Source organism: Hyla sarda, unplaced genomic scaffold, assembly GCF_029499605.1.
Source record: "Hyla sarda isolate aHylSar1 unplaced genomic scaffold, aHylSar1.hap1 scaffold_375, whole genome shotgun sequence".
In the NCBI taxonomy this organism is placed as follows: Eukaryota; Metazoa; Chordata; class Amphibia; order Anura; family Hylidae; genus Hyla; species Hyla sarda.
In genome coordinates, this window is record NW_026610394.1 from 243,223 (window position 1) to 269,014 (window position 25,792).

The 25,792-nt window shown below is 45.6% G+C and overlaps 1 protein-coding gene across 1 annotated transcript in view; it reads right to left on the bottom strand.

The window, feature by feature from the left end:
• Positions 1 to 25,792, bottom strand: part of CHRNA9 (cholinergic receptor nicotinic alpha 9 subunit) — a 61,843-nt gene that overhangs the window by 14,495 nt on the left and 21,556 nt on the right. Inside the window, exon 2 of the mRNA XM_056553738.1 lies at positions 6,044 to 6,189. Within this exon, the coding sequence (XP_056409713.1) occupies positions 6,044 to 6,189 (146 nt within the window). The remainder of the gene's footprint in view (positions 1 to 6,043; positions 6,190 to 25,792) is intronic.

Below are 25,792 nucleotides of genomic sequence, written 5' to 3' on the forward strand. Positions count from 1 at the left end.
CAGCGCTCCCGGTCAGCGCTGACCGGGGAGCTGCAGGGAGAAAGGCGCCGTGAGCGCTCCGGGGAGGAGCGGGGACCCGGAGCGCTAGGCGTAACAGTACCCCCCCCCTTAGGTCTCCCCTTCTCTTTATCGGGTAACTGCCTCCCCTGGGATGAGGACACCGGGAAAGGGAGGAGGGATTCCTCAACGGCAGGCAGAACCGCAGGAGTAGGAATGGGGAGAGAGGGCAGAGGGCGAGACCTGGCACGGGGCAGTGTGACACCAGGACGGGGGCCATGGGGTGGCACAGAGGCTTGCCTGACGGGACTGGGAGGGGGGGAGGGGCATTTCCTGTGGCAGGCAGAGTCCTTAATGACCTTAGGGGGACCGGAAACAGGAGGAACCACAGGGTCACGGCAGGGAGTACTGGGAACCGGTTTTAGACAGTTCTTGGAACAAGAGGACCCCCAACTCCTGATCTCCCCAGTGGACCAATCCAGGGTAGGGGAATGAAGTTGAAGCCAGGGAAGTCCAAGGAGAATTTCCGAGGTGCAATTGGGGAGGACCAAAAGTTCAATCCTCTCATGATGAGATCCGATGCTCATAAGAAGGGGCTCCGTGCGGAAACGTATGGTGCAATCCAACTTGGCTCCGTTGACCGCGGAAACGTGGAGTGGCTTGACAAGACGGGTCACCGGAATGCGAAATTTATTCACTAGGGACTCTCGAATAAAATTTCCAGAAGCTCCAGAGTCCAGGCAGGCCACGGCTGAGAGAGAAGAGCTGGCTGAAGCAGAAATCCGCACGGGTACCGTGAGACGTGGAGGAGCAGACTTGGAACCAAGAGACGCCACACCCACGTGAGCTGGGTGCGTGCGTGCGTTTCCCAGGCGTGGAGGACGGATAGGGCAATCCACCAAGAAATGCTCGGTACTGGCACAGTACAGACAAAGATTCTCTTCCTTACGGCGATTCCTCTCTTCCTGGGTCAGGCGAGACTTATCCACTTGCATGGCCTCCTCGGCGGGAGGCCCAGGCGTAGATTGCAACGGATACTGTGGGAGAGGTGCCCAGAGATCTAAGTCTTTTTCCTGGCGGAGCTCTTGGTGTCGCTCAGAAAAACGCATGTCAATGCGGGTAGCTAGATGGATGAGTTCTTGCAGATTGGCAGGAATCTCTCGTGCGGCCAGCACATCCTTGATGCGACTGGATAGGCCTTTTTTGAAGGTCGCGCAGAGTGCCTCATTATTCCAGGATAATTCTGAAGCAAGGGTACGGAACTGTACGGCATACTCGCCAACGGAAGAATTACCCTGGACCAGGTTCAACAGGGCAGTCTCAGCAGAAGAGGCTCGGGCAGGTTCCTCAAAGACACTTCGGATTTCCGAGAAGAAGGAGTGTACGGAGGCAGTGACGGGGTCATTGCGGTCCCAGAGCGGTGTGGCCCAAGACAGAGCTTTTCCAGACAGAAGGCTGACTACGAAAGCCACCTTAGACCTTTCAGTGGGAAACAGGTCCGACATCATCTCCAGGTGCAATGAACATTGCGAAAGAAAGCCACGGCAAAACTTAGAGTCCCCATTAAATTTGTCCGGCAAGGACAGGTGGAGGCTAGGAGTGGCCACTCGCAGCGGAGGAGGTGCAGGAGCTGGCGAAGGAGATGATTGCTGAAGAAGTTGCGAATGTTGGCGCACAATGGTGGACACTTCCGACAGCTGGTGGGTTAGATGGGCGATCTGTCGGGCGATATCAGAGACAACTGGCAGGGGAACCTCAGCGGGATCCATGGCCGGATCTACTGTCACGATGCCGGCTGGCAGGAGGTGGATCCTCTGTGCCAGAGAGGGATAGCGAGGACCGTGCTAGTGGACCGGTTCTAAGACACTACAGGTTTTCACCAGAGCCCGCCGCAAAGCGGGATGGTCTTGCTGCGGCGGTAGTGACCAGGTCGTATCCACTAGCAACGGCTCACCTCTCTGGCTGCTGAAGATAGGCGAGGTACAAGGGAGTAGGCAGAAGCAAAGTCGGACGTAGCAGAAGGTCGGGGGCAGGCGGCAAGGTTCGTAGTCAGGGGAGATAGCAAAGTTCTGGTACACAGGGTATAACACACAAAAACGCTTTCACTAGGCTCTAGGGCAACAAGATCCGGCAAGGAAGTGCAAGGGAGGAGACTAGATATAGCCAGGAAACAGATGGGAACCAATTAAGCTAATTGGGCCAGGCACCAATCATTGGTGCACTGGCCCTTTAAGTCTCAGGGAGCTGGCGCGCGCGCGCCCTAGAGAGCGGAGCCGCGCGCGCCAGCACATGACCGCAGGAGACGGGAACGGGTAAGTGACCTGGGATGCGATTCGCGAGCGGGCGCGTCCCGCTGTGCGAATCGCATCCCCAACGGCCATGACAGGGCAGCGCTCCCGGTCAGCGCTGACCGGGGAGCTGCAGGGAGAAAGGCGCCGTGAGCGCTCCGGGGAGGAGCGGGGACCCGGAGCGCTAGGCGTAACACCCCAGACAGGTTGGCACCAATCCGGTCCCGGCTTTTGCCAAAACACATCTCCTAATCCCTGTACTGGTGAATAGTCCCGTCAGTCAATAAGTTGTGACTATTTCTGAGCTTTTATTGTGACTAGGCACCTACACCTAGGCCACGTGTGCTCGTCCTCGGTACAATCCTGTGTATATTCTTCCTTTTTTATGTCCTGTACATACTGTAAGGAGTCATTCATCTCCACAAGGGAGTTTATTGTTTACACCAGAGAGGAGAAGGCTGGACAAGGGCCTCTCTGCAATACACTGATGTGTTGGCCTATGGTTGGAGTCAGTGGAGTTACTGCACTTTTCATACATACAGGTACCATGTCCAGACCAGAGTTGTGTAACGAGACGTCTATATATTGTGAAGATCTTCATCGGTAGTTCCCGTAACTTTGGACTGAGAACATTTACATCAGCCCCAGACATTACATGGACACGTTCAGTACGTTCATAAAGTAAATCAAGATTTCTAAGTCCAGTAAAGCTGCTAAAAACAACATTTAAAGGGACAGTGACCAAATATCCATTCATCCGGACACCTGTAACATTCCAGGCTGCAGCAAAGTATCGGTATTATATTGGATTCGCACAAGACGTTCTGTTATTCCTACTACACTATGGAAACAGCTACAAAAGTTTATAGTTGGGTCACAGGGACAGCAGAATAGTGAGCGCAGCTCTGGAGGTGACTGGAGGATAAGACATGATGTAACAGCAGAATAGTGAGTGCAGCTCTGGAGGACAAAACATGATGTAACAGCAGAATAGTGAGTGCAGCTCTGAAGGAGAAGACATGATGCAACAGCAGAATAGTGAGTGCAGCTCTGGAGGTGACTGGAGGATAAGACAAAATGTAACAGCAGAATAGTGAGTGCAGCTCTAGAGGTGACTGGAGGATAAGACATGATGTAACAGCAGAATAGTGAGTGCAGCTCTGAAGGTGACAGGAGGATAAGACATGATGTAACAGCAGAATAGTGAGTGCAGCTCTGAAGGAGAAGACATGATGCAACAGCAGAATAGTGAGTGCAGCTCTGGAGGTAACTGGAGGATAAGACAAAATGTAACAGCAGAATAGTGAGTGCAGCTCTGGAGGTGACTGGAGTATAAGACATGATGTAACAGTAAAATAGTGAGTGCAGCTCTGGGTGATAAGACATGATGTAACAGCAGAATAGTGAGTGCAGCTCTGGAGGACAAAACAAAATGTAACAGCAGAATAGTGAGTGCAGCTCTGGAGGATAAGACGTGATGTAACAGCAGAATAGTGAGCGCAGCTCTGGGGGTGACTGGAGGATAAGCAATGATGTAACAGCAGAATACTGAGTGCAGTACTGGAGGACAAGACATAATGTAACAGCAGAATAGTGAATGCAGCTCTGGAGGACAAGACATGATGTAACAGCAGAATAGTGAGTGCAGCTCGGGAGGATAAGACTTGATATAACAACAGAATATTGAGTGCAGTTCTGGAGGTGACTGGAGGATAGGACATGATGTAACAGCTGAATAGTGAGTGCAGCTCTGGAGGTGACTGGAGGATAAGACATGATGTAACAGCAGAATAGTGAGTGCCGCTCTGGAGGATAAGACTTGATGTAACAGCTGAATAGTGAGTGCAGCTCTGGAGGTGACTGGAGGATAAGACATGATGTAACAGCAGAATAGTGAGTGCAGCTCTGAAGGTGACAGGAGGATAAGACATGATGTAACAGCAGAATAGTGAGTGCAGCTCTGAAGGAGAAGACATGATGCAACAGCAGAATAGTGAGTGCAGCTCTGGAGGTAACTGGAGGATAAGACAAAATGTAACAGCAGAATAGTGAGTGCAGCTCTGGAGGTGACTGGAGGATAAGACGTGATGTAACAGCAGAATAGTGAGTGCAGCTCTGGGTGATAAGACATGATGTAACAGCAGAATAGTGAGTGCAGCTCTGGAGGACAAAACAAGATGTAACAGCAGAATAGTGAGTGCAGCTCTGGAGGATAAGACGTGATGTAACAGCAGAATAGTGAGCGCAGCTCTGGGGGTGACTGGAGGATAAGACATGATGTAACAGCAGAATACTGAGTGCAGTACTGGAGGACAAGACATAATGTAACAGCAGAATAGTGAATGCAGCTCTGGAGGACAAGACATGATGTAACAGCAGAATAGTGAGTGCAGCTCGGGAGGATAAGACTTGATGTAACAGCTGAATAGTGAGTGCAGCTCTGAAGGAAAGGACATGATGTAACAGCAGAATAGTGAGTGCAGCTCCGGAGGATAAGACTTGATGTAACAGCAGAATAGTGAGTGCAGCTCTGGAGGATAAGACATGATGTAACAGCAGAATAGTGAGTGCAGCTCTGAAGGAAAGGACATGATGTAACAGCAGAATAGTGAGTGCAGCTCCGGAGGATAAGACTTGATGTAACAGCAGAATAGTGAGTGCAGCTCTGGAGGATAAGACTTGATGTAACAGCAGAATAGTGTGTGCAGCTCTGGAGGATAAGACTTGATGTAACAGCAGAATAGTGAGTGCAGCTCTGAAGGATAAGACATGATGCAACAGCAGAATAGTAAGTGCAGCTCTGGAGGTGACTGGAGGATAAGACATGATGTAACAGCAGAATAGTGAGTGCCGCTCTGGAGGATAAGACATGATGTAACAGCAGAATAGTGAGTGCAGCTCTGGAGGATAAGACATGATGTAACAGCAGAATGGTAAGTGCAGCTCTGGAGGTGACTGGAGGATAAGAGATGATGTAACAGCAGAATAGTAAGTGCAGCTCTGGAGGTGACTGGAGGATAAGAGATGATGTAACAGCAGAATGGTAAGTGCAGCTCTGGAGGTGACTGGAGGATAAGAGATGATGTAACAGCAGAATGGTGAGTGCAGCTCTGGAGGATAAGACATGATGTAACAGCAGAATAGTGAGTGCAGCTCTGGAGGATAAGACATGATGTAACAGCAGAATGGTAAGTGTAGCTCTGGAGGTGACTGGAGGATAAGACATGATGTAACAGCAGAATAGTGAGTGCAGCTCTGGAGGATAAGACATGATGTAACAGCAGAATGGTAAGTGTAGCTCTGGAGGTGACTGGAGGATAAGACATGATGTAACAGCAGAATAGTGAGTGCAGCTCTGGAGGATAAGACATGATGTAACAGCAGAATGGTAAGTGCAGCTCTGGAGGTGACTTAAGGATAAGACATGATGTAACAGCAGAATAGTGAGTGCAGCTCTGGAGGATAAGACATGATGAAACAGCAGAATGGTGAGTGCAGCTCTGGAGGATAAGACATGATGTAACAGCAGAATGGTAAGTGCAGCTCTGGAGGTGACTGGAGGATAACATGATGGTTTAAGCAGTGATGGGCTATCAGACTTGCTGTACTGTATTATATATATTATTTGGGATCTCTTGTGGGGTGTATACGGGGAGGTTGGCGCCTATATATACATTACAGGGCCTTTTCTGATTGGATCAGAGCTCAGAGGGTTTCGGAAATGTTGTTGTTGTATGTGGGGGAGGGGTGGACCGTACCATGTCTATGATCTGTGACAGGGTGACCTGCAGCGTCACGTTCATCGCCTTGTCCATGTCCTCCACGGGGCGCAGAGCGTTGGAGTAGTTGGCAAATAAATCGTTCATCAGTTTGTAGGCGAATTTTCCCTGAGCCCCCAGGACTCCTGGAACAAGAGGAAAACATGGTTAAAGGGGTATTCCGGGCAAAAACATCTTATCCCCTATCCAAAGGATAAGAAGTCTGATCGTGGGGGGCCCGCAGCTGGGACCCCCCGCGATTTGGCTGCAGCGCCTGCATTCTATGCGGGGACTGCGTATCCGGTTTCGGAAACCTCCGGGTTTCCGGGACTGGGGACGTGACATCACGCCACACCCCCTCCATTCATGTCTATGGGAGGGGGCGTGACGACCGTCACGCCCCCTCCCATAGACATGAATGGAGGGGGCGTGACGTCACGTCCCCAGTCGGTTTTTCAGTACAGAAGAAAACAATGCAAAGTATATGCTAATACAAAACATAAGCAGGAATAAACAGGCCGCCCCTTATATAGAGGGGGGGGGGGGGCTGAGCCAAAGCCCATTGGTCAAGCTGCAGGTCATGTGTTAAAGGGGTATTCCAGGCAAAAACTTTTTTATATATATCAACTGGCTTCGGAAAGTTAAACAGATTTGTAAATTGCTTCTATTAAAAAATCTTAATCCTTCCAATAGTTATTAGCTTCTGAAGTTGAGTTGTTGTTTTCTGTCTAACTGCTCTCTGATGACTCACGTCCCGGGAGCTGTCCAACTCCTATGGGGATATTCTCCCATCATGCACAGCTCCCGGGACGTGACATCATCATTGAGCAGTTAGACAGAAAACTTCAGAAGCTAATAACTATTGGAAGGATTAAGATTTTTTAATAGAAGTAATTTACAAATCTGTTTAACTTTCCGGAGCCAGTTGATATATATATATATATATATATATATATATATATATATATATATATAAAAACGTTTTTGCCTGGAATACCCCTTTAAACTGGTGCTCTCTGGGTAACATGTGACAACATAAACATAACATGTGACATCTCACAGCTCCTTTAGACATTTACTGGAGTCCTCCAAAGGTCCTTTATGCTGATTATACATTGACATACTGACTATAATCCCATTACATTAAATAACACTATAAGGGGAGCCCCCAGGTCACAGAGGGACTCACCCTGACAGGGTCTAAGGGTAGTACAGGACCTTGTCCTGTACTGGGATATCACAGTATTACATCATACTATGGTGGACAGCGGGGCCGGCATCTCAGGGGGGAAATACAAGATGTCTACAGGGAAAGACACAGACTGCGGGGAGGAGGTGGAGCCCCGTAGAATACAAGGACCTTCCAGGGCTTCAGGCCAGGCCTAGATCTTATCCTATTAGAAGATTTCATAGACTGTGTTATCATTCCTCACCTTTATATCCGGACGACCAAGTGGACATTTACCATAATTGTTACCACTGTGCCCCTCCCCTGAGGAGACAGGACCATCCTGTGAGGTCCCTGGTGTAACAGAATCTATAGCAGTGCGCTTCGACAATATGGCAGCCATTAGTAGTGAAGAGGGGACACCTTTCGTCAAACCGCCCACCAGAAGCAAAGTGACAGGTGACATGCCCCCTTTTCTGGCAAAGCGGTTCTAGACCACGCCCCCTTTCTGTGTAACCTCTTCTCTCACATTCACTGACCGTACACGTGGTTTCCTAAATGGTAGTGAATGTTTATAGTGCGGGGCCCCGTGTCATATGTGGACATATCCCGACAAGCCGGTGCCGGGAGCTCGTGACATCATAGCCCCGCCCCCTCATGACGTCACACCTGCCCCCTCAATTCAAGTCTATGGGAGGGGACATCATGAGGGGAGCCGGCGCTGGGAGCTCGTGACGTCATAGCCCCGACCCCTTAATGACATCGACATCGAACAGCTGTAGAAACAGAACAGCTGAACAAACAGGACAGCTGTACAAACAGAACAGAACAGCTGAACAAACAGGACAGCTGTACCAACAGAACAGAACAGCTGTAGAAACAGAACAGAATAGCTGAACAAACAGGACAGAACAGCTGTACAAACAGAACAGCGGAACAAACAGAACAGAACAGCTGTACAAACAGAACAGCTGTACAAACAGTACAGCTGTACAAACAGAACATCTGTACAAACAGAACATCTGGACAAACAGAACAGAACAGCTGTACAATCAGAACATCTGTACAAACAGAACATCTGTTCAAACAGAACATCTGTACAAACAGAACATCTGGACAAGCAGAACAGCTGTACAAACAGAACAGCTAGACAAACAGAACAGCTGTACAAGCAGGACAGAACAGCTGTACAAACAGAACAGCTGTACAAACAGAACATCTGTACAAACAGAACAGCTGAACAAACAGAACAGCTGAACAAACAAAACAGAACAGCTGTACAAACAGAACAGAACAGCTTGACAAACAGAACAGCTGGACAAACAGAACAGCTGGACAAACAGAACAGCTGTACAAACAAAACAGAACAGCTGTACAAACAGAACAGCTGTACAAGCAAAACAGAACAGCTGTACAAACAGAACAGAACAGCTGGACAAACAGAACAGCTGGACAAACAGAACAGAACAGCTGTACAGACAGAACAGCCGTACAAACAAAACAGAACAGCTGTACAAACAGAACAGCTGTACAAACAGAGCAGCTGAACAAACAGAACAGCTGAACAAACAGAACAGCTGAACAAACAGAACAGCTGTACAAACAGAACAGCTAAACAAACAGAACAGCTGTACAAACAAAACAGCTGAACAAACAGAACAGCTGTACAAACAAAACAGAACAGCTGTACAAACAGAACAGCTGTACAAACAAAACAGAACAGCTGTACAAACAGAACAGCTGTACAAACAGAACAGCTGTACAAACAGAACACCTGAACAAACAGAACAGCTGTACAAACAAAACAGCTGAACAAACAGAACAGCTGTACAAACAAAACAGAACAGCTGTACAAACAACAGAACAGCTGAACAAACAAAACAGACGTACAAACAGAACAGCTGGACAAACAGAACAGCTGTACAAACAGAACAGCTGTACAAACAGAACAGCTGTACAAACAGAACAGCTGAACAAACAGAACAGCTGTACAAACAAAACAGAGCAGCTGTACAAACAGAACAGAACAGCTGTACAATCAGAACATATGTACAAACAGAACAGCTGTACAAACAGAACAGAACAGCTGTACAATCAGAACAGCTGTACAAACAGAACAGCTGAACAAACAGAACAGCTGTACAAACAAAACAGAACAGCTGTACAAACAGAACAGCTGTAAAAACAAAACAGCTGAAAAAAAACAGAACAGCTGGACAAACAGAACAGCTGGACAAACAGAACAGAACAGCTGTACAAACGGAACAGAACAGCTGAACAAACAGAACAGCTGTACAAACAGAACAGCTGTACAAAGAGAACAGAACAGCTGTACAATCAGAACAGCTGGACAAACAGAACAGCTGCACAAAGAGAACAGCTCTGCAAACAGAACAGCTATACAAACAGAACAGCTATACAAACAGAACAGCTGAACAAACAGAACAGCTATACAAACAGAACAGCTGAACAAACAGAACAGCTGTACAAACAGAACAGCTGGACAAACAGAACAGCTGAACAAACAGAACAGCTGGACAAACAGAACATCTGTACAAACTGAACAGCTGAACAAACAGAACAGCTGAACAAACAGAACAGCTGTAGAAACAGAACAGCTGGACAAACAGAACAGCTGTACAAACAGAACAGCTGTACAAACAGAACATCTGTACAAACAGAACATCTGTACAAACTGAACAGCTGAACAAACAGAACAGCTGTACAAACAGAACAGCTGTACAAACAGAACATCTGTACAAACTGAACAGCTGAACAAACAGAACAGCTGTACAAACAGAACAGCTGGACAAACAGAACAGCTGAACAAACAGAACAGCTGGACAAACAGAACATCTGTACAAACAGAACAGCTATACAAACAGAACAGCTGAACAAACAGAACAGCTGGACAAACAGAACATCTGTACAAACAGAACAGCTGAACAAACAGAACAGCTGGACAAACAGAACATCTGTACAAACAGAACAGCTGGACAAACAGAACAGCTGAACAAACAGAACAGCTGTACAAACAGAACAGCTGGACAAACAGAACATCTGTACAAACTGAACAGCTGAACAAACAGAACAGCTGTACAAACAGAACAGCTGAACAAACAGAACAGCTGTACAAACAGAACAGCTGGACAAACAGAACAGCTGAACAAACAGAACAGCTGGACAAACAGAACATCTGTACAAACTGAACAGCTGAACAAACAGAACAGCTGTACAAACAGAACAGCTGGACAAACAGAACATCTGTACAAACAGAACAGCTGAACAAACAGAACAGCTGGACAAACAGAACATCTGTACAAACAGAACAGCTGGACAAACAGAACAGCTGAACAAACAGAACAGCTGTACAAACAGAACAGCTGGACAAACAGAACATCTGTACAAACAGAACAGCTAGACAAACAGAACATCTGTACAAACTGAACAGCTGAACAAACAGAACAGCTGGACAAACAGAACAGCTGTAGAAACAGAACAGCTGGACAAACAAAACAGCTGTAGAAACAGAACAGCTGGACAAACAAAACAGCTGTACAAACAAAACAGCTGAACAAACAAAACAGCTGCCATATGATATAGGAATAGGGGCATAGAATGTTAGCTTACTTTTATAGCATATATCAATAAAAATCTTATTTATATCATCAGACAGGTAGAAATGAAAGGATGCACTCACCCGGCGGTCTTGATAGCAGATAGCGTCTACCCGAACATATACCGTACTGATGATTAAATAAAGTCTTCTGCTATCAAGACCCCCGGGTGAGTGCATCCTTTCATTTCTACCTGTCAGGTGTACATTTGTATCTACTATCTATTGGATTGCACCCCGGGCACCACATGAACTGTGTGTACTGTCACGGATTATCCCGTTATGTTTGGTCTGACTTGGGCAGCAGTGCCGGACTATACCTTTTGCATATTTATTTTATATCATGTTTTCACAAAGTGTTAGGCAGCCTTGTTTGTAAATGCATTGTGAATTACAGTCTGCTTTTACATGACTGAAATTATCTCTCAAGAAAAATGTTCACTAGCTGCTCATATCTTTTGACTGGCAGTTAAAGGGGTACTCCGCCCCTAGACATCTTATCCTCTTTCTGAAGGATAGGGGATAAGATGTCTGATCACAGAGGTACAGCTGCTGGGGACCCCCGCGATCTCCCTGCTGCACCAGCATTCATTTAAAGAGTCGGGTGCAGTGCTGGAGGCTCGTGACGTCACGGGCAGGCTGCCCTCAATGCAGGTCTATGTGGGGGGGGTGGCGTGACGGCCGTCATGCCCCCTCCCATAGACTTGCATTGAGGGGGCGTGGCTGTGATGTCATGAGAGGGCATGGCCGTGACGTCACAAGCCACTGCCTTGCATCGCCAGTCATCCGCCACGGAGCGATGTCTCGGGTGCCGCAGCTGAAATCCCCCAGCAGCGGGACCCCCGCAATTAGACATCTTATCCCCTATCCTTTGGATAGGGGATAAGATATCTGGGGATGGAGTACCCCTTTAAATGCATTCCAGATGTTTGTTAATTATAGTACAGGGCACGTATAAGAAAGCAGAAGTCCAGCACAGGATATAGTGCAAATAAAAGCCGATTCTTTATTCGAGACAGCAGGATACAAAGTAATGCGTTTCAGCCGGTGTGACCAGCCTTACTCATACAAAGGTACAGGATGATACAGCCATTCCTTTATGGGAAAAGGGGATCAACGGACCGCCCAGATAAACACCTACGTCAATTAGTTGAATCCACTACAAAAGACACAAAATTAGCAAAAATACATAAAAAGAAGAAATATATATAAATGCAATATATAAAGAATCCCATAAATTATGGCTGGATATACTGATGGCATTATATAAGAATATAAAGAAAACATAAATATATATATATATATATATATATATATATGATAGTATATATAAAACATGCCAAGAGTACATATAAAGGGAGAGGCACAACTATATAAAATTATATATTGGTAGACAGGATGAAGGATGTCTATAAATATCACTATATATACATTTCTTAATAATGTAGAATTATGTCCTGTCTACGATTTAGTCCTTTGGGAAACCTAGAATCAAGTTCCAAAATCCAGTAGAAGTCACAGTCAAGAATTTTTTGTCTAAAATTCCCCCCCCCCCCCCCTTTTTGGGGGGAGTAACCCTTTCAATACCGCACAAGACCATTGAAGAATAATTTCCCTGATAGACTTGTGCGCAATGTTGTGTGACCATTGACGTGTGACGAGAATTGAAGCGAGCAATATCAGAAATACGTTTTCTAATTCTGGATTTTAGTGAGTTTGAGGTGCACCCTACATATTGCACTTTGCAGGTAACGCACAAGAACAAATATATAACGTGTTGTGTTACAATTTATGGATTGTTGCGTTTTATAATTTTTCCCGGTGGAATATGAAGTAAATTCAATAACATTGTGCATAAATTTACAACAGATACATATCATGTGACCACATTTATATGAACCCTTTGTGGTAAGCCAGGTGCGTGTTATAGGAATGTTGTTAGAGAATAGACTGGGGGATCATTTTTGGCCTATAGTGGGAGACCTTTTTGACACACATTTATAGCCTGAATCTAATACTGAACTATAAGAAGGATCACTAGTAATGATCGGCATATATTTGTGAACAGGGCTACAAATTGTGCCAAAATCGCTGCTTTATTGAGAGACAAATACAATGGGTTTATACTTTTTCTGTATGGAGATCTCATTAGATTCAATATTGTTGTGCGCCGGTGTAAAAGAAGATATAAGTTTGGCACAATTTTTGTTCAGAGCGATGTTCCTGTCTATGTTCCATTTAGGATAACCTCTACGTGTGCGGCGGGTTTCTATGTTGTTTGCCTCCTTCTGAAAAAGCTCCAAAGTGGAGCAATTCCTTCCAGCTCTGATCATCTCCCCCACGGGAAGATTACGGATCACGTGGGGCGGATGACAGGAGGAAGAATGGAGAATGGTATTAGATGCTGTATTATTATGAAAAGTAGAGGTGACAATCGTTTTTGTGGTCACATCACCAAACAGACTGAGGTCCAAAAAGGAAACAGAATTATTGTTGAATGAGAGAGTAAATTTAAATCCTAATTGGTTATCGTTTAGGAAGGTGGAAAATGCCTCCCCGGCCGCTACATTGGACCCCCAAATAAACAGGAGGTCATCGATGTAGCGGCAGTACCATCGAATGCAAACGACAAAAGGATTACGGGAGGCGAAAAGAGTCACCTTCTCCCACCAACACATCAAGATCCAGCTGAAGCTTCCTGATAACGCAAGTCCAGGTCAGTGGAATCCATGCCGGTAGAATTGAAACTTACTTTATGTGGTTTATTGCGTTTATTGTAGCGGTTTCTGTTCTTTTTCAAAATAGAGTGAGGTGTAGAGGATTTATTATCCACATTAAACTGAACCGGTTTTGTAGTCTTGCAAGTCCCTGCCGAACTTGATTTCCTTGGACTCCGCAATGGACGATTCCAGTTTGATAAGTTGGTATTAATTCTTTCATCATATGAGACAAAAGAAGGAGGATTTTCAAATTGAGAGATTGTCTGTTGAAGTGAGGATATTTTTTCTTTTACATCATTCAATGCTTATTCCTATAATCAATAATAAGCTTCATAAATCTCAAAGACGAATCAGTAAGAAGAACCCAACGTATCACCCAAATTTTCAGTGCCACAAACACAGACACTCAGGATACTGTGGATCTTAGGATTCACCTGGATGATTTGGAGAGTGCACCATCTGAGACAAAAATCTGGTGGGATGTTTCCACCCTAAAGAAATACGTGGAGCTATAATTCTGCAGGGATTACGTATCCGCAAATTTCCTACTACATTTTAAAGAATAGTGGGAACATCTTCTTACTGATTCTTCTTTGAGATTTATGAAGCTTATTATTGATTATAGGAATAAGCATTGAATGATGTAAAAGAAAAAATATCCTCACTTCAACAGACAATCTCTCAATTTGAAAATCCTCCTTCTTTTGTCTCATATGATGAAAGAATTAATACCAACTTATCCAAACTGGAATCGTCCATTGCGGAGTCCAAGCAAATCAAGTTCGGCAGGGACTTGCAAGACTACAAAACAGGTGCAGTTTATCATTGGTCTATTGTGGATAATAAATCCTCTACACCTCACTCTATTTTGAAAAAGAACAGAAACCTCCACAATAAACGCAATAAAGTAAAGAAACCACATAAAGTAAGTTTCAATTCTACCGGCATGGATCCACTGACCTGGACTTGCGTTCTCAGGAAGCTTCAGCTGGATCTTCCTTGGTTGTGGCCGGCGGTGCCGCCTCCCCCCCACGGGGGCCTCTTGATGCGGGACACAATGTGAATTCATCCACTCCAAAAAACGGAGGGCGGGGAAGAAACACCGGCGAACCCGGCAAAAGAAATCCTCAGCGTAGAGTGAAAAAGAGGAACTAAACCTACCGGTCATCAACATCTCGGCCAAAGTGCTTTCAGAGGCGCAAACATCGGTATTGGCCAAAGGACTTTCTTTTTTCCCGGCACGCAGATTTGATTTTTTTCACACCATGTTGGACATTAATCCATTCGTCAGGAACATTACTCTTCGTAGCATTTCTCAAATTGTAACAATGTCAATAACAATATATCTATTAATAACGATTGTTTCCGTTAATGCCAACTCCTCTTGTGTGCTACAATCTAATACAAATTCATTGCATGTTCCTATGTCTTGTGATTGTGCTTACACTGCTAGTGAATCTCGGGCTCCTGGGGTAGATGCGGTCGCGGGCTTCTCCTTTCAGGAGCTCGCGGCCATTTCTGACCTACAGAATCTTACAGATTCTCACCAATGCTCTGCTACTCCTTCCTTTTGGGTTTCCAATACTGATTTTTGTCCAGAACCCCAGTACTGGATAATTTTCAGGAGTATATGGAAAGAGAACTATCTCCTTTAATACAGTGGAGATCAAAAGTTTGGGCCCCCCAGGTAAAAATTTGTATTAATGTGCATAAAGAAGCCAAGGAAAGATGGAAAAATCTCCAAAAGGATCAAATTACAGATTAGACATTCTTATAATATGTCAACAAAAGTTACATTTTATTTCCATCATTTACACTTTCAAAATAACAGAAAACAAAAAAATGGCGTCTGCAAAAGTTTGGGCACCCTGCAGAGTTAATATCTTGTGCTGCCCCCTTTGGTAAGTATCACAGCTTGTAAATGCTTTTTGTAGCAGCCAAGAGTCTTTCAATTCTTGTTTGAGGTATCTTTGTCCATTCTTCCTTACAAAAGTCTTCCAGTTCTTTGAGATTTCTGGGCTGTCTGTCACACACTGCTCATTTAGGGTACGTTCACACGAGCGGATTTACAACGTATTTAACGCTGCGGATCCGCTGGTGAAGGCCCGCTCTATGCTGTCTTTACATATGCCTGCTCATAGCGGCAATTCGCACATCGCGGCCGCTCTCCCTGCTCTGAGCTAGGCAGAGAGCTCCCGCGATGTGCGAGTATACTGCGACTCGCACATCGCAGTGTGTCTGCTCAAAGTGGCGTATTGCCGCTACGAGCAGGCACATGTAAAGACAGCATAGAGCGGGCCTTCACCAGTGGATCTGCAGCGAAATACGCTGCAAAAATCCGCTCGTGTGAACGTACCCTCAAGGTCTATCCATTGATTTTCAATTATGTGGAGGTCAGGAGATTGTGAAGGCCATGGCAGAACCTTCAGTTTACGCCTCTTGATGTAATCCCCCGTGGATTTTGAGGTGTGTTTAGGATCATTATCCATTTGTAGAAGCCATCCTCTCTTTAACTTCAGCTTTTTCACAGATGGCATCAAGTTAGCATCCAAAATGTGCTGAAATTTTATTGAATCCATTTTTCCTTCTACTCGTGAGATGTTCCCTGTACTAGTGGCTGCAATACAACCCCAAAGCATGATTGATCCAACCCCATGCTTATCAGTTGGACAGAGGTTCTTTTCAATAAATTCTGTTCCCCTTCTTCTCCAAACGTACCTTTGCTCATTCCGGCCAAAAAGTTCAATTTTAACCTCATCGGTCCACAGAACTTGTTTCCAAAATGCACCAGGCTTGTCTATATGTTCATTTGCAAAGTTCAAACTCTGATTTTTGTGGTGAGGACGTAGAAGAGGTTTTCTTCTGATGACTCTTCCATGAAGACCATATTTGTACAAGAATCTCTTTATAATGGAATAGTGTACCACAACTCCAGTGTCTGCCAGATCTTTCTGGAGGGATTGTGCAGTCAAATGTGGGTTTTGAATTGTTTTTCTCACAATCCTGCGAGCTGTTCTGTCAGATCTTGCTTTAACTTCCACTGTTCCTGATGACTGCCATTTCTTAATTACATTCCGAACAGAGGATATTGACATCTGAAAACATTTTGCTATCTTCTTATAGCCTTCTCCAGCTTTGTGAGCGTCAACTATTTTCAGTTTCAGATTTCTAGACAACTGCTTAGAAGAACCCATGGTGCTGATTGTTGGGGCAAGGTCAGATGAGTCTGGGCATTTAAAGCCTTTGAGATTGACATCACCTGGTCTTCCCAGATGATGATTGAGAACAATCCATGACACTGGCAGGTCTCAGCTTTGCAAAGGGGGCAGTGCATGCTAAAAATTCTGCAGGGTGCCCAAACTTTTGCAGACGCCATTTTTTTGTTTTCTATTATTTTGAAAGTGTAAATGATGGAAATAAAATGTAACTTTTGTTGACATATTATAAGAATGTCTAATCTGTAATTTGATGCCTTTTGGAGATTTTTCCATCTTTCCTTGGCTTCTTTATGCACATTAATACAAATTGTTACCTGGGGTGCCCAAACTTTTGATCCCCACTGTACATAACCCACCTCCACTTTCTCACAATCTACCTCGCTGTGAGAGATTAGCTATATCGGAATTGTCTGATATGCTGGATATCATCATACGCCAGGCGGATAAGGGAGGTGGAGTTATAGTAATGGATAAGGGATTATATCATAAACTCAATATGGATATGTTATCAGATGAGAGAACCTATAAAACATTATCTAGTAATCCTGTGATCGTTTTCAAACAACAATTATTTGATCTTGTTGATCTTGGGGAGAGAAGTGGCTTTTTTTTGTTTACTTCCAAACAAGCCGACTACATAAAAATGTCACATCCAGTTACAGCCATTTTTCATTCTCTCCCCAAGATCCACCAGGAGATCTTTCCTCCTCCCATGAGGCCCATAGTTGCAGGAATCTCTTCTCTTAGAGACTGTGCGCTTGGGTAGACACCTTACTCCAACCATTGGTCATTCCCATACCAGGATTTCTCAGGGACACCAAACATGTGCTGGCAGCATTCAGCCCGATACAGTGGAGTGACCAATGTTCTTGGGTTACAGCGGACGTCACTGCACTGTATTCGGTTATTCCTCATGACAAAGCCATAATGGCACTGAGATGGTTCTTACTACATATTCCCACTATCCCAGAGACCTGCAGGAATACATAGTCATTTGTGTTGAATTTTTGCTTTCTCATAATGTTTGATGACATGTATTTCCTGCAGGTCACCGGAGCTGAGATGGGGGCGAAATTCTCCCCTTCTCTCGCCAACATATATATGTGTTGGTGGGAGAAGGGGACTCTTTTTGCCTCCAGTAATCCTTTTGTCGATTGCATTCAATGGTACTGCCGCTACATCGATGACCTCCTGTTTATTTGGGGGTCTGATGTAGCAGCCGGGGAGGCATTTTCCACCTTCCTAAACGATAACCAATTAGGATTTAAATTTACTCTCTCATTCAACAATAATTCTGCTTCCTTTTTGGACCTCAGTCTGTTTGGTGATGTGACCACAAAAACGATTGTCACCTCTATTTTTCGTAAAAATACAGCATCTAATACCATTCTCCATTCTTCCTCCTGTCATCCGCCCCATATGATTCGTAATCTTCCCGTGGGGGAGATGATCAGAGCTGGAAGGAATTGTCCACTTTGGAGCTTTTTCAGAAGGAGGCAAACAACATAGAAACCCGCCGTACACGTAGAGTTTACCCTAAATGGAACATAGACAGAACATCGCTCAGAACAAAAATCGTGCCAAACCTATATCTTCTTTTACACCGGCGCACAACAATATTTAATCTAATGAGATCTCCATACAGAAAAATAATAAACCCATTGTATTTGTCTCTCAATACAGCAGCGATTCTGGCACAATTTGTAGCCCTGTTCACAAATATATGCCGATCAGTACTAGTGATCCTTCTTATAGTTCAGTATTAGATTCAGGCTATAAATGTGTGTCAAAAAGGTCTCCCACTATAGGGCAAAAATGATCCCCCAGTCTATTCTCTAACAACATTCCTATAACACGTGTTACGCCGAGCGCTCCGGGTCCCTGCTCCTCCCCGGAGCGCTCACGGCGTCTCTCTCCCTGCAGCGCCCCGGTCAGTCCCGCTGACCGGGAGCGCTGCACTGACATGGCCGTCGGGGATGCGATTCGCACAGCGGGACGCGCCCGCTCGTGAATCGCATCCCAAGTCACTTACCCGTCCCGGTCCCCTGCTGTCATGTGCTGGCGCACGCGGCTCCGCTCTCTAGGGCGCACGCGCGCCAGCTCTCTGAGACTTAAAGGGCCAGTGCACCAATGATTGGTGCCTGGCCCAATTAGCTTAATTGGCTTCCACCTGCTCCCTGGCTATATCTGCTCACTGCCCCTGCACTCCCTTGCCGGATCTTGTTGCCTTGTGCCAGTGAAAGCGTTTAGTGTTGTCCAAAGCCTGTGTTACCTGAACTCCTGCTATCCATCTTGACTACGAACCTTGCCGCCTGCCCCGACCTTCTGCTACGTCTGACCTTGCCTCTGCCTAGTCCCTCTGTCCCACGCCTTCTCAGCAGTCAGCGAGGTTGAGCCGTTGCTAGTGGATACGACCTGGTTGCTACTGCCGCAGCAAGACCATCCCGCTTTGCGGCGGGCTCTGGTGAACACCAGTAGCCTCTTAGAACCGGTCCACCAGCACGGTCCACGCCCATCCCTCGCTGACACAGAGGATCCACAACCTGTAAGCCGAATCGTGACAGTAGATCCGGCCATGGATCCCGCTGAGGTGCCGCTGCCAAGTCTCGCTGACCTTCCCACGGTGGTCGCTCAGCAATCGCAGCAGATTGCCCAACAAGGACAGCAGCTGTCGCAGTTGACCGCCATGTTACAGCAACTTCTGCCTTTGCTACAGCAGCAACCATCTCCTCCGCCAGCTCCTGCACCTCCTCCGCAGCGAGTGGCCGCTCCTAGCCTCCGCTTGTCCCTGCCGGACAAATTTGATGGGGACTCTAGACTCTGCCGTGGATTTTTGTCTCAATGTTCCCTGCATATGGAGATGTTGTCGGACTTGTTTCCTACAGAACGGTCTAAGGTGGCGTTCGTAGTGAGCCTTCTTTCAGGAAAGGCCTTGTCTTGGGCCACACCGCTCTGGGACTGCAATGATCCTGCCACAGCCACAGTCCAGTCCTTCTTCGCTGAAGTCCGTAGTGTCTTCGAGGAACCAGCCCGAGCTTCTTCTGCCGAGACTGCCCTGCTGAACCTGGTCCAGGGTAATTCTTCAGTGGGCGAGTACGCCATCCAATTTCGTACTCTTGCTTCCGAATTATCATGGAATAACGAGGCTCTCTGCGCGACCTTTAAAAAAGGCCTATCCAGTAGCATCAAGGATGTGCTGGCCGCACAAGAGATTCCTGCCAACCTGCAAGAACTTATCCATTTGGCCACCCGCATTGACATGCGTTTTTCTGAGACACATCAGGAGCTCCACCAGGAAAAAGACTTAGATCTCTGGGCACCTCTCCCACAGTATCCTTTGCAATCTACGCCTGGGCCTCCCGCCGAGGAGGCCATGCAAGTGGATCGGTCTCGCCTGACCCAGGAAGAGAGGAATCGCCGTAGGGAAGAAAATCTTTGTCTGTACTGTGCCAGTACCGAGCATTTCTTGGTGGATTGCCCTATTCGTCCTCCACGTCTAGGAAACGCACGCACGCACCCAGCTCACGTGGGTGTGGCGTCTCTTGGTTCAAAATCTGCTTCTCCACGTCTCACGGTGCCCGTGCGGATCTCTCCTTCTGCCAACTTCTCCCTCTCAGCCGTGGCCTGCTTGGACTCTGGTGCCTCTGGGAATTTTATTTTGGAGTCTTTGGTGAATAAATTCTGCATCCCGGTGACCCATCTCGTCAAGCCGCTCTACATTTCCGCGGTCAACGGAGTCAGATTGGATTGCACCGTGCGTTACCGCACAAAACCCCTCTTAATGTGTATTGGACCCCATCACGAAATGATTGAATTCTTCGTCCTTCCCAACTGTACCTCTGAGGTCCTCCTCGGTCTGCCATGGCTCCGGCTTCATTCTCCCACCCTTGACTGGACCACCGGGGAGATCAAGAACTGGGACTCTGCTTGCCATAAGAAATGCCTCTCCCCCCCCTCCCAGTCCCGTCAGGCAAGCCTCAGTGCCTCCTCATGGCCCCCGTCCTGGTGACACATTGCCCCGTGCCAAGCTTCACCCTCTGCCCTCCCTCCCCATTCCCACTCCTGCTGTACTGCCTGCCTTTGAGGAAACCCTCCATTCACTCCCGGTGTCCTCGTCCCAGGAAAAGCAGTTGTCGGACAAAAAAAGGGGGAGACCTAAGGGGGGGGTACTGTTACGCCGAGCGCTCCGGGTCCCTGCTCCTCCCCGGAGCGCTCACGGCGTCTCTCTCCCTGCAGCGCCCCGGTCAGTCCCGCTGACCGGGAGCGCTGCACTGACATGGCCGTCGGGGATGTGATTCGCACAGCGGGACGCGCCTGCTCGCGAATCGCATCCCAAGTCACTTACCCGTCCCGGTCCCCTGCTGTCATGTGCTGGCGCGCGCGGCTTCGCTCTCTAGGGCGCGCGCGCGCCAGCTCTCTGAGACTTAAAGGGCCAGTGCACCAATGATTGGTGCCTGGCCCAATTAGCTTAATTGGCTTCCACCTGCTCCCTGGCTATATCTGCTCACTGCCCCTGCACTCCCTTGCCGGATCTTGTTGCCTTGTGCCAGTGAAAGCGTTTAGTGTTGTCCAAAGCCTGTGTTACCTGAACTCCTGCTATCCACCTTGACTACGAACCTTGCCGCCTGCCCCGACCTTCTGCTACGTCTGACCTTGCCTCTGCCTAGTCCTTCTGTCCCACGCCTTCTCAGCAGTCAGAGAGGTTGAGCCGTTGCCAGTGGATACGACCTGGTTGCTACTGCCGCAGCAAGACCATCCCGCTTTGCGGCGGGCTCTGGTGAACACCAGTAGCCTCTTAGAACCGGTCCACCAGCACGGTCCACGCCAATCCCTCGCTGACACAGAGGATCCACAACCTGTAAGCCGAATCGTGACAACACGCACCTGGATTACCACAAAGGGGTCATACAAATGTGGTCACATAATATATATCTGTTGTAAATTTATGCACAATGTTATTGAATTTACTTCATATTCCACTGGGAAAAATTATAAAACGCAACAATCCATAAATTGTAACACAACACGTTATATATTTGTTCTTGTGCGTTACCTGCAAAGTGCAATATGTAGGGTGCACCTTAAACTCGCTAAAATCCAGAATTAGAAAACGTATTTCTGATATTGCTCACTTCTATTCTCGTCACACGTCCATGGTCACACAACATTGCGCACAAGTCTATCAGGGAAATTATTCTTCAATGGTCTTGTGCGGAATTGAAAGGGTTACTCCCCCCAAAAGGGGGGGGGGGGGGGGATTTTAGATTTTAAAAAAAATTCTTGACCGGGAGGTCTACTGGATTTTGGAACTTGATTCTAGATTTCCCAAAGGACTAAATCGTAGACAGGACGTAATTCTACATTATTAAGAAATGTATACATTGACCCCCCGACTTACGATCATTTCAACATACAATGGTCTCTCAGAGGCAGCATCAACATCCGATGCTTTTGTATGTCGGGGCCATCGCATAAACGGCTATCCGGCAGCGCAGACTGCTTCAGCTGCCACCGGATAGCCGTTTACGGTGCCCCGTGTGGTCCGCTGATGATCACTTACCTGTCCTCGGGGCTCCGGCGCGTCCTCTTCGGAATCCCCTGCATTGTCGGCGCTCTCCATCGTCGTCATCACGTTGCTGCGCACGCCGTCCCGTCATCCAATAGGAGCGGCGTGCGTAACAACGTGTTGGCGGTGACGGAGAGCGAGGATGCCGGGGAAGCAGAGGCCTTGCCGGAGCATCGGGGACACCTCGGGGAAGCGGCGACAGTGATGGACGGCGACATCCAGGGCAGCGGTGACGAGCGGTGACGATCCGGAGCGGCGGGGACACATGAGTATAACCTCCAATACCAGTGGTATTCAACCTGCGGACCTCCAGATGTTGCAAAACTACAACTCCCAGCATGCCCGGACAGCCAACGGCTGGGTGCTGTAGTTTTGCAACATCTGGAGGTCTGCAGGTTGTAGACCACTGTCCTATACTTTACATTGCACGGATCCCTCAACATGCGATGGTTTCAACAAACGATGGTCCATTTGGAGTGGATTACCATCGTATGTTGAGGGACCACTGTATAGTGCTATTTATAGACACCCTTCATCCTGTCTACCAATATATCATACTTTCATATATATATATATATATATATATATATATATATATATATATATATATATATATATATATATATATGTTTTCTTTATATTCTTATGTAATGCCATCAGTATATCCAGCCATAATTTATGGTATTTTTTATATATTGCATACATATATATTTTTTTCTTTTTATGTATTTTTGCAAATGTTATTTGTGTCTTTTGTACTTCCCTTGTGGGAGTGGATTCAACTAATTGACGTAGGTATTTACCTGGGCGGTCCGTCGATTCCCGTTTCCCATAAAGGAATGGCTGTATCATTCTGTACCTTTGGTCACACCGGCTGAAACGCGTTACTTTGTATCCTGCTGTCTCGTGGCTTGAATAAAGAATCGTTTTTTATTTGCACTATATCCTGCGCTGGACTTCTGCTTTCTTATATTGCTTTGGTGTTGGTTCACACAGTGCCGTGCGTCACGTCTCTGGCTGAAGAGGGGAGCTGAGGAACTACCTATTTGCCACAGGGCGCGTAGTATCAGTCAGTCATTGTATACATTTCATAGTAAAAAGTAACGCCATGCTTGCATCCGGGTCCGCATCTATGCAAATCCCTAATTCAGGCCTCAAATACGCATGGCGCTCTCTCACTTTGGAGCCCTGTCGTATTTCAAGGCAACAGTTTAGGGCCACATATGGGGTATCTCTGTACTCAGGAGAAATTGTGTTACATCATTTTTTATTTTTCAATTTTACCCCTTATGAAAAGGAAAAGTTGGGGGCTACACCAGCCTGTTAATGTAAAAAATACCCCCAAAATTTGTAACCCAATTTCTCCCGAAAAAGGGTAATCCCCCATATATGGACTCATAGTGCTCAGCGGGCACATAACAGGGCTCAGGAGTGGGAGCGCACCATGTACATTTGAGGCATTCCCTCACCTGGCTCCGGCCGTCTCCCGGGGTCTTCTGCTCTGGTCTGAGATCGAGCAGACCAGAGCAGAAGATCACAGATAATACTGATCAGTGCTATGTACTATGCATAGCACTGAACAGTATTAGCAATCAAATGATTGCTAGAAATAGTCCCCTATGGTGACAAAAAAAAAGTGTAAAAAATAAAAAGTAGAAAAATGTAAAAAGTAAAAAAAAATTAAAATCCCCTCCCCCATTAAAAATTGAAATTGTTTGTTTTTCCCATTTTACCCCCAAAAAGTGTTAAAAATTTTTTTATATAAACATATTTGGTATCGCCGCATGTGTAAATGTCCCAACTATCAAAATATAATGTTAATGATCCCGTACGCTGAATGGCGTAAACGTAAAAAATTTAAAAAGGCCAAAAATGCAGCTTTTTTGTCACATTTTATTCCAAAAAAAATTATAAAATATTATCTAAAAGTTTTATATATGCAAATGTGGTATCGATAAAAAGTACAGATGACAGCGCAAAAAATGAATCCTCATACCGCCCTATATATGGAAAAATGAAAAAGTTATAGGTGGTCAAAAAATGGCGATCTTAGATTACTGATTTTGTACAAAAAGTTTTAGATTTTTTTTAAGCGGTACAAAAATATAAAAGTATCTAGCCATGGGTATTATTTTAATCGTATTGACCCACATAATAAAGAACACCTATCATTTTTACCGTGTACAATGTGAAAACAAAACCATCCAAAATGTGCAAAATTTTGGTTTTCATCCAAATTTCCTCCCTAAAAATTTTTTTGGGGGGGTTCGCCGTACATTTTATGGTAAAATGAGAGGTTTCATTACAAAGTACAATTGGCCACACAAAAAAAACAAGCCCTTATATGGGTCTGTAGATGGAAATATAAAAGAGTTATGGATTTTAGAAGGCGAGGAGGAAAAAACGAAAACGCAAAAATAAAATTGGCCTGGTCCTTAAGGTGAAAATGGGCTTGGTCCTTAAGGGGTTAATTTAATGGCTGATGGGACACAATATTAGGCGTGGTATTAACCCCTTAAGGACTCTGCATTTTTCCGTTTTTGCATTTTCATTTTTTCCTCATCACCTTCTAAAAATCATAACTCTTTCAATTTTGCACCTAAAAATCCATATGATGCTTATTTTTTGCGCCACCAATTCTACTTTGCAGTGACATTAGTCATTTTACGCAAAAATCTACGGCAAAACGGAAAAACAAATCATTGTGCGACAAAATTGAAGAAAAAATGTCATTTTGTAACTTTTGGTGGCTTCCCTTTCTACATTTTTCAGTAAAAATGACACCTTATCATTATTCTGTAGGTCCATACGATTATAATGATCCCCTACTTATATAAGTTTGATATTATCGTACTTCGGAAAAAATCATAACTACATGCAGGAAAATGTATATGTTAAAAATTCTCATCTTCTAACCCCTATAACTTTTTTATTTCTCCGCGTACGGGCCTGTGGTTACCATTTTTTATTGATCGGACTTTTTGATCGCTTTTTATTCATTTTTTCATGATATAAAAAGTGACCAAAAATACACTATTTTGGACTTTGGAATTTTTTTGCGCACACGCCATTGACCGTGCATTTTAATTAACAATATATTTTTATAGTTCAGACATTTTCGCACGCGGCGATACCACATATGTTTATTTTTATTTACACAGTTTTTTTTTTTTTTTTTTTTTAATGGGAAAAGGGAGGTGATTCAAACTTTTATTAGGGAAGGGGTTAAATGACCTTTGTTCACTTTTTTTTTTTTTGCAGTGTTACAGCTCCCATAGGGTCATATAACACTGCACACACTGATCTCTTATACTGATCATTATTATCCCATAGGAGACTATAACACTGCACACACTGATCTCTTATACTGATCATTATTATCCCATAGGAGACTATAACACTGCACACACTGATCTCTTATACTGATCATTATTATCCCATAGGGTCATATAACACTGCAC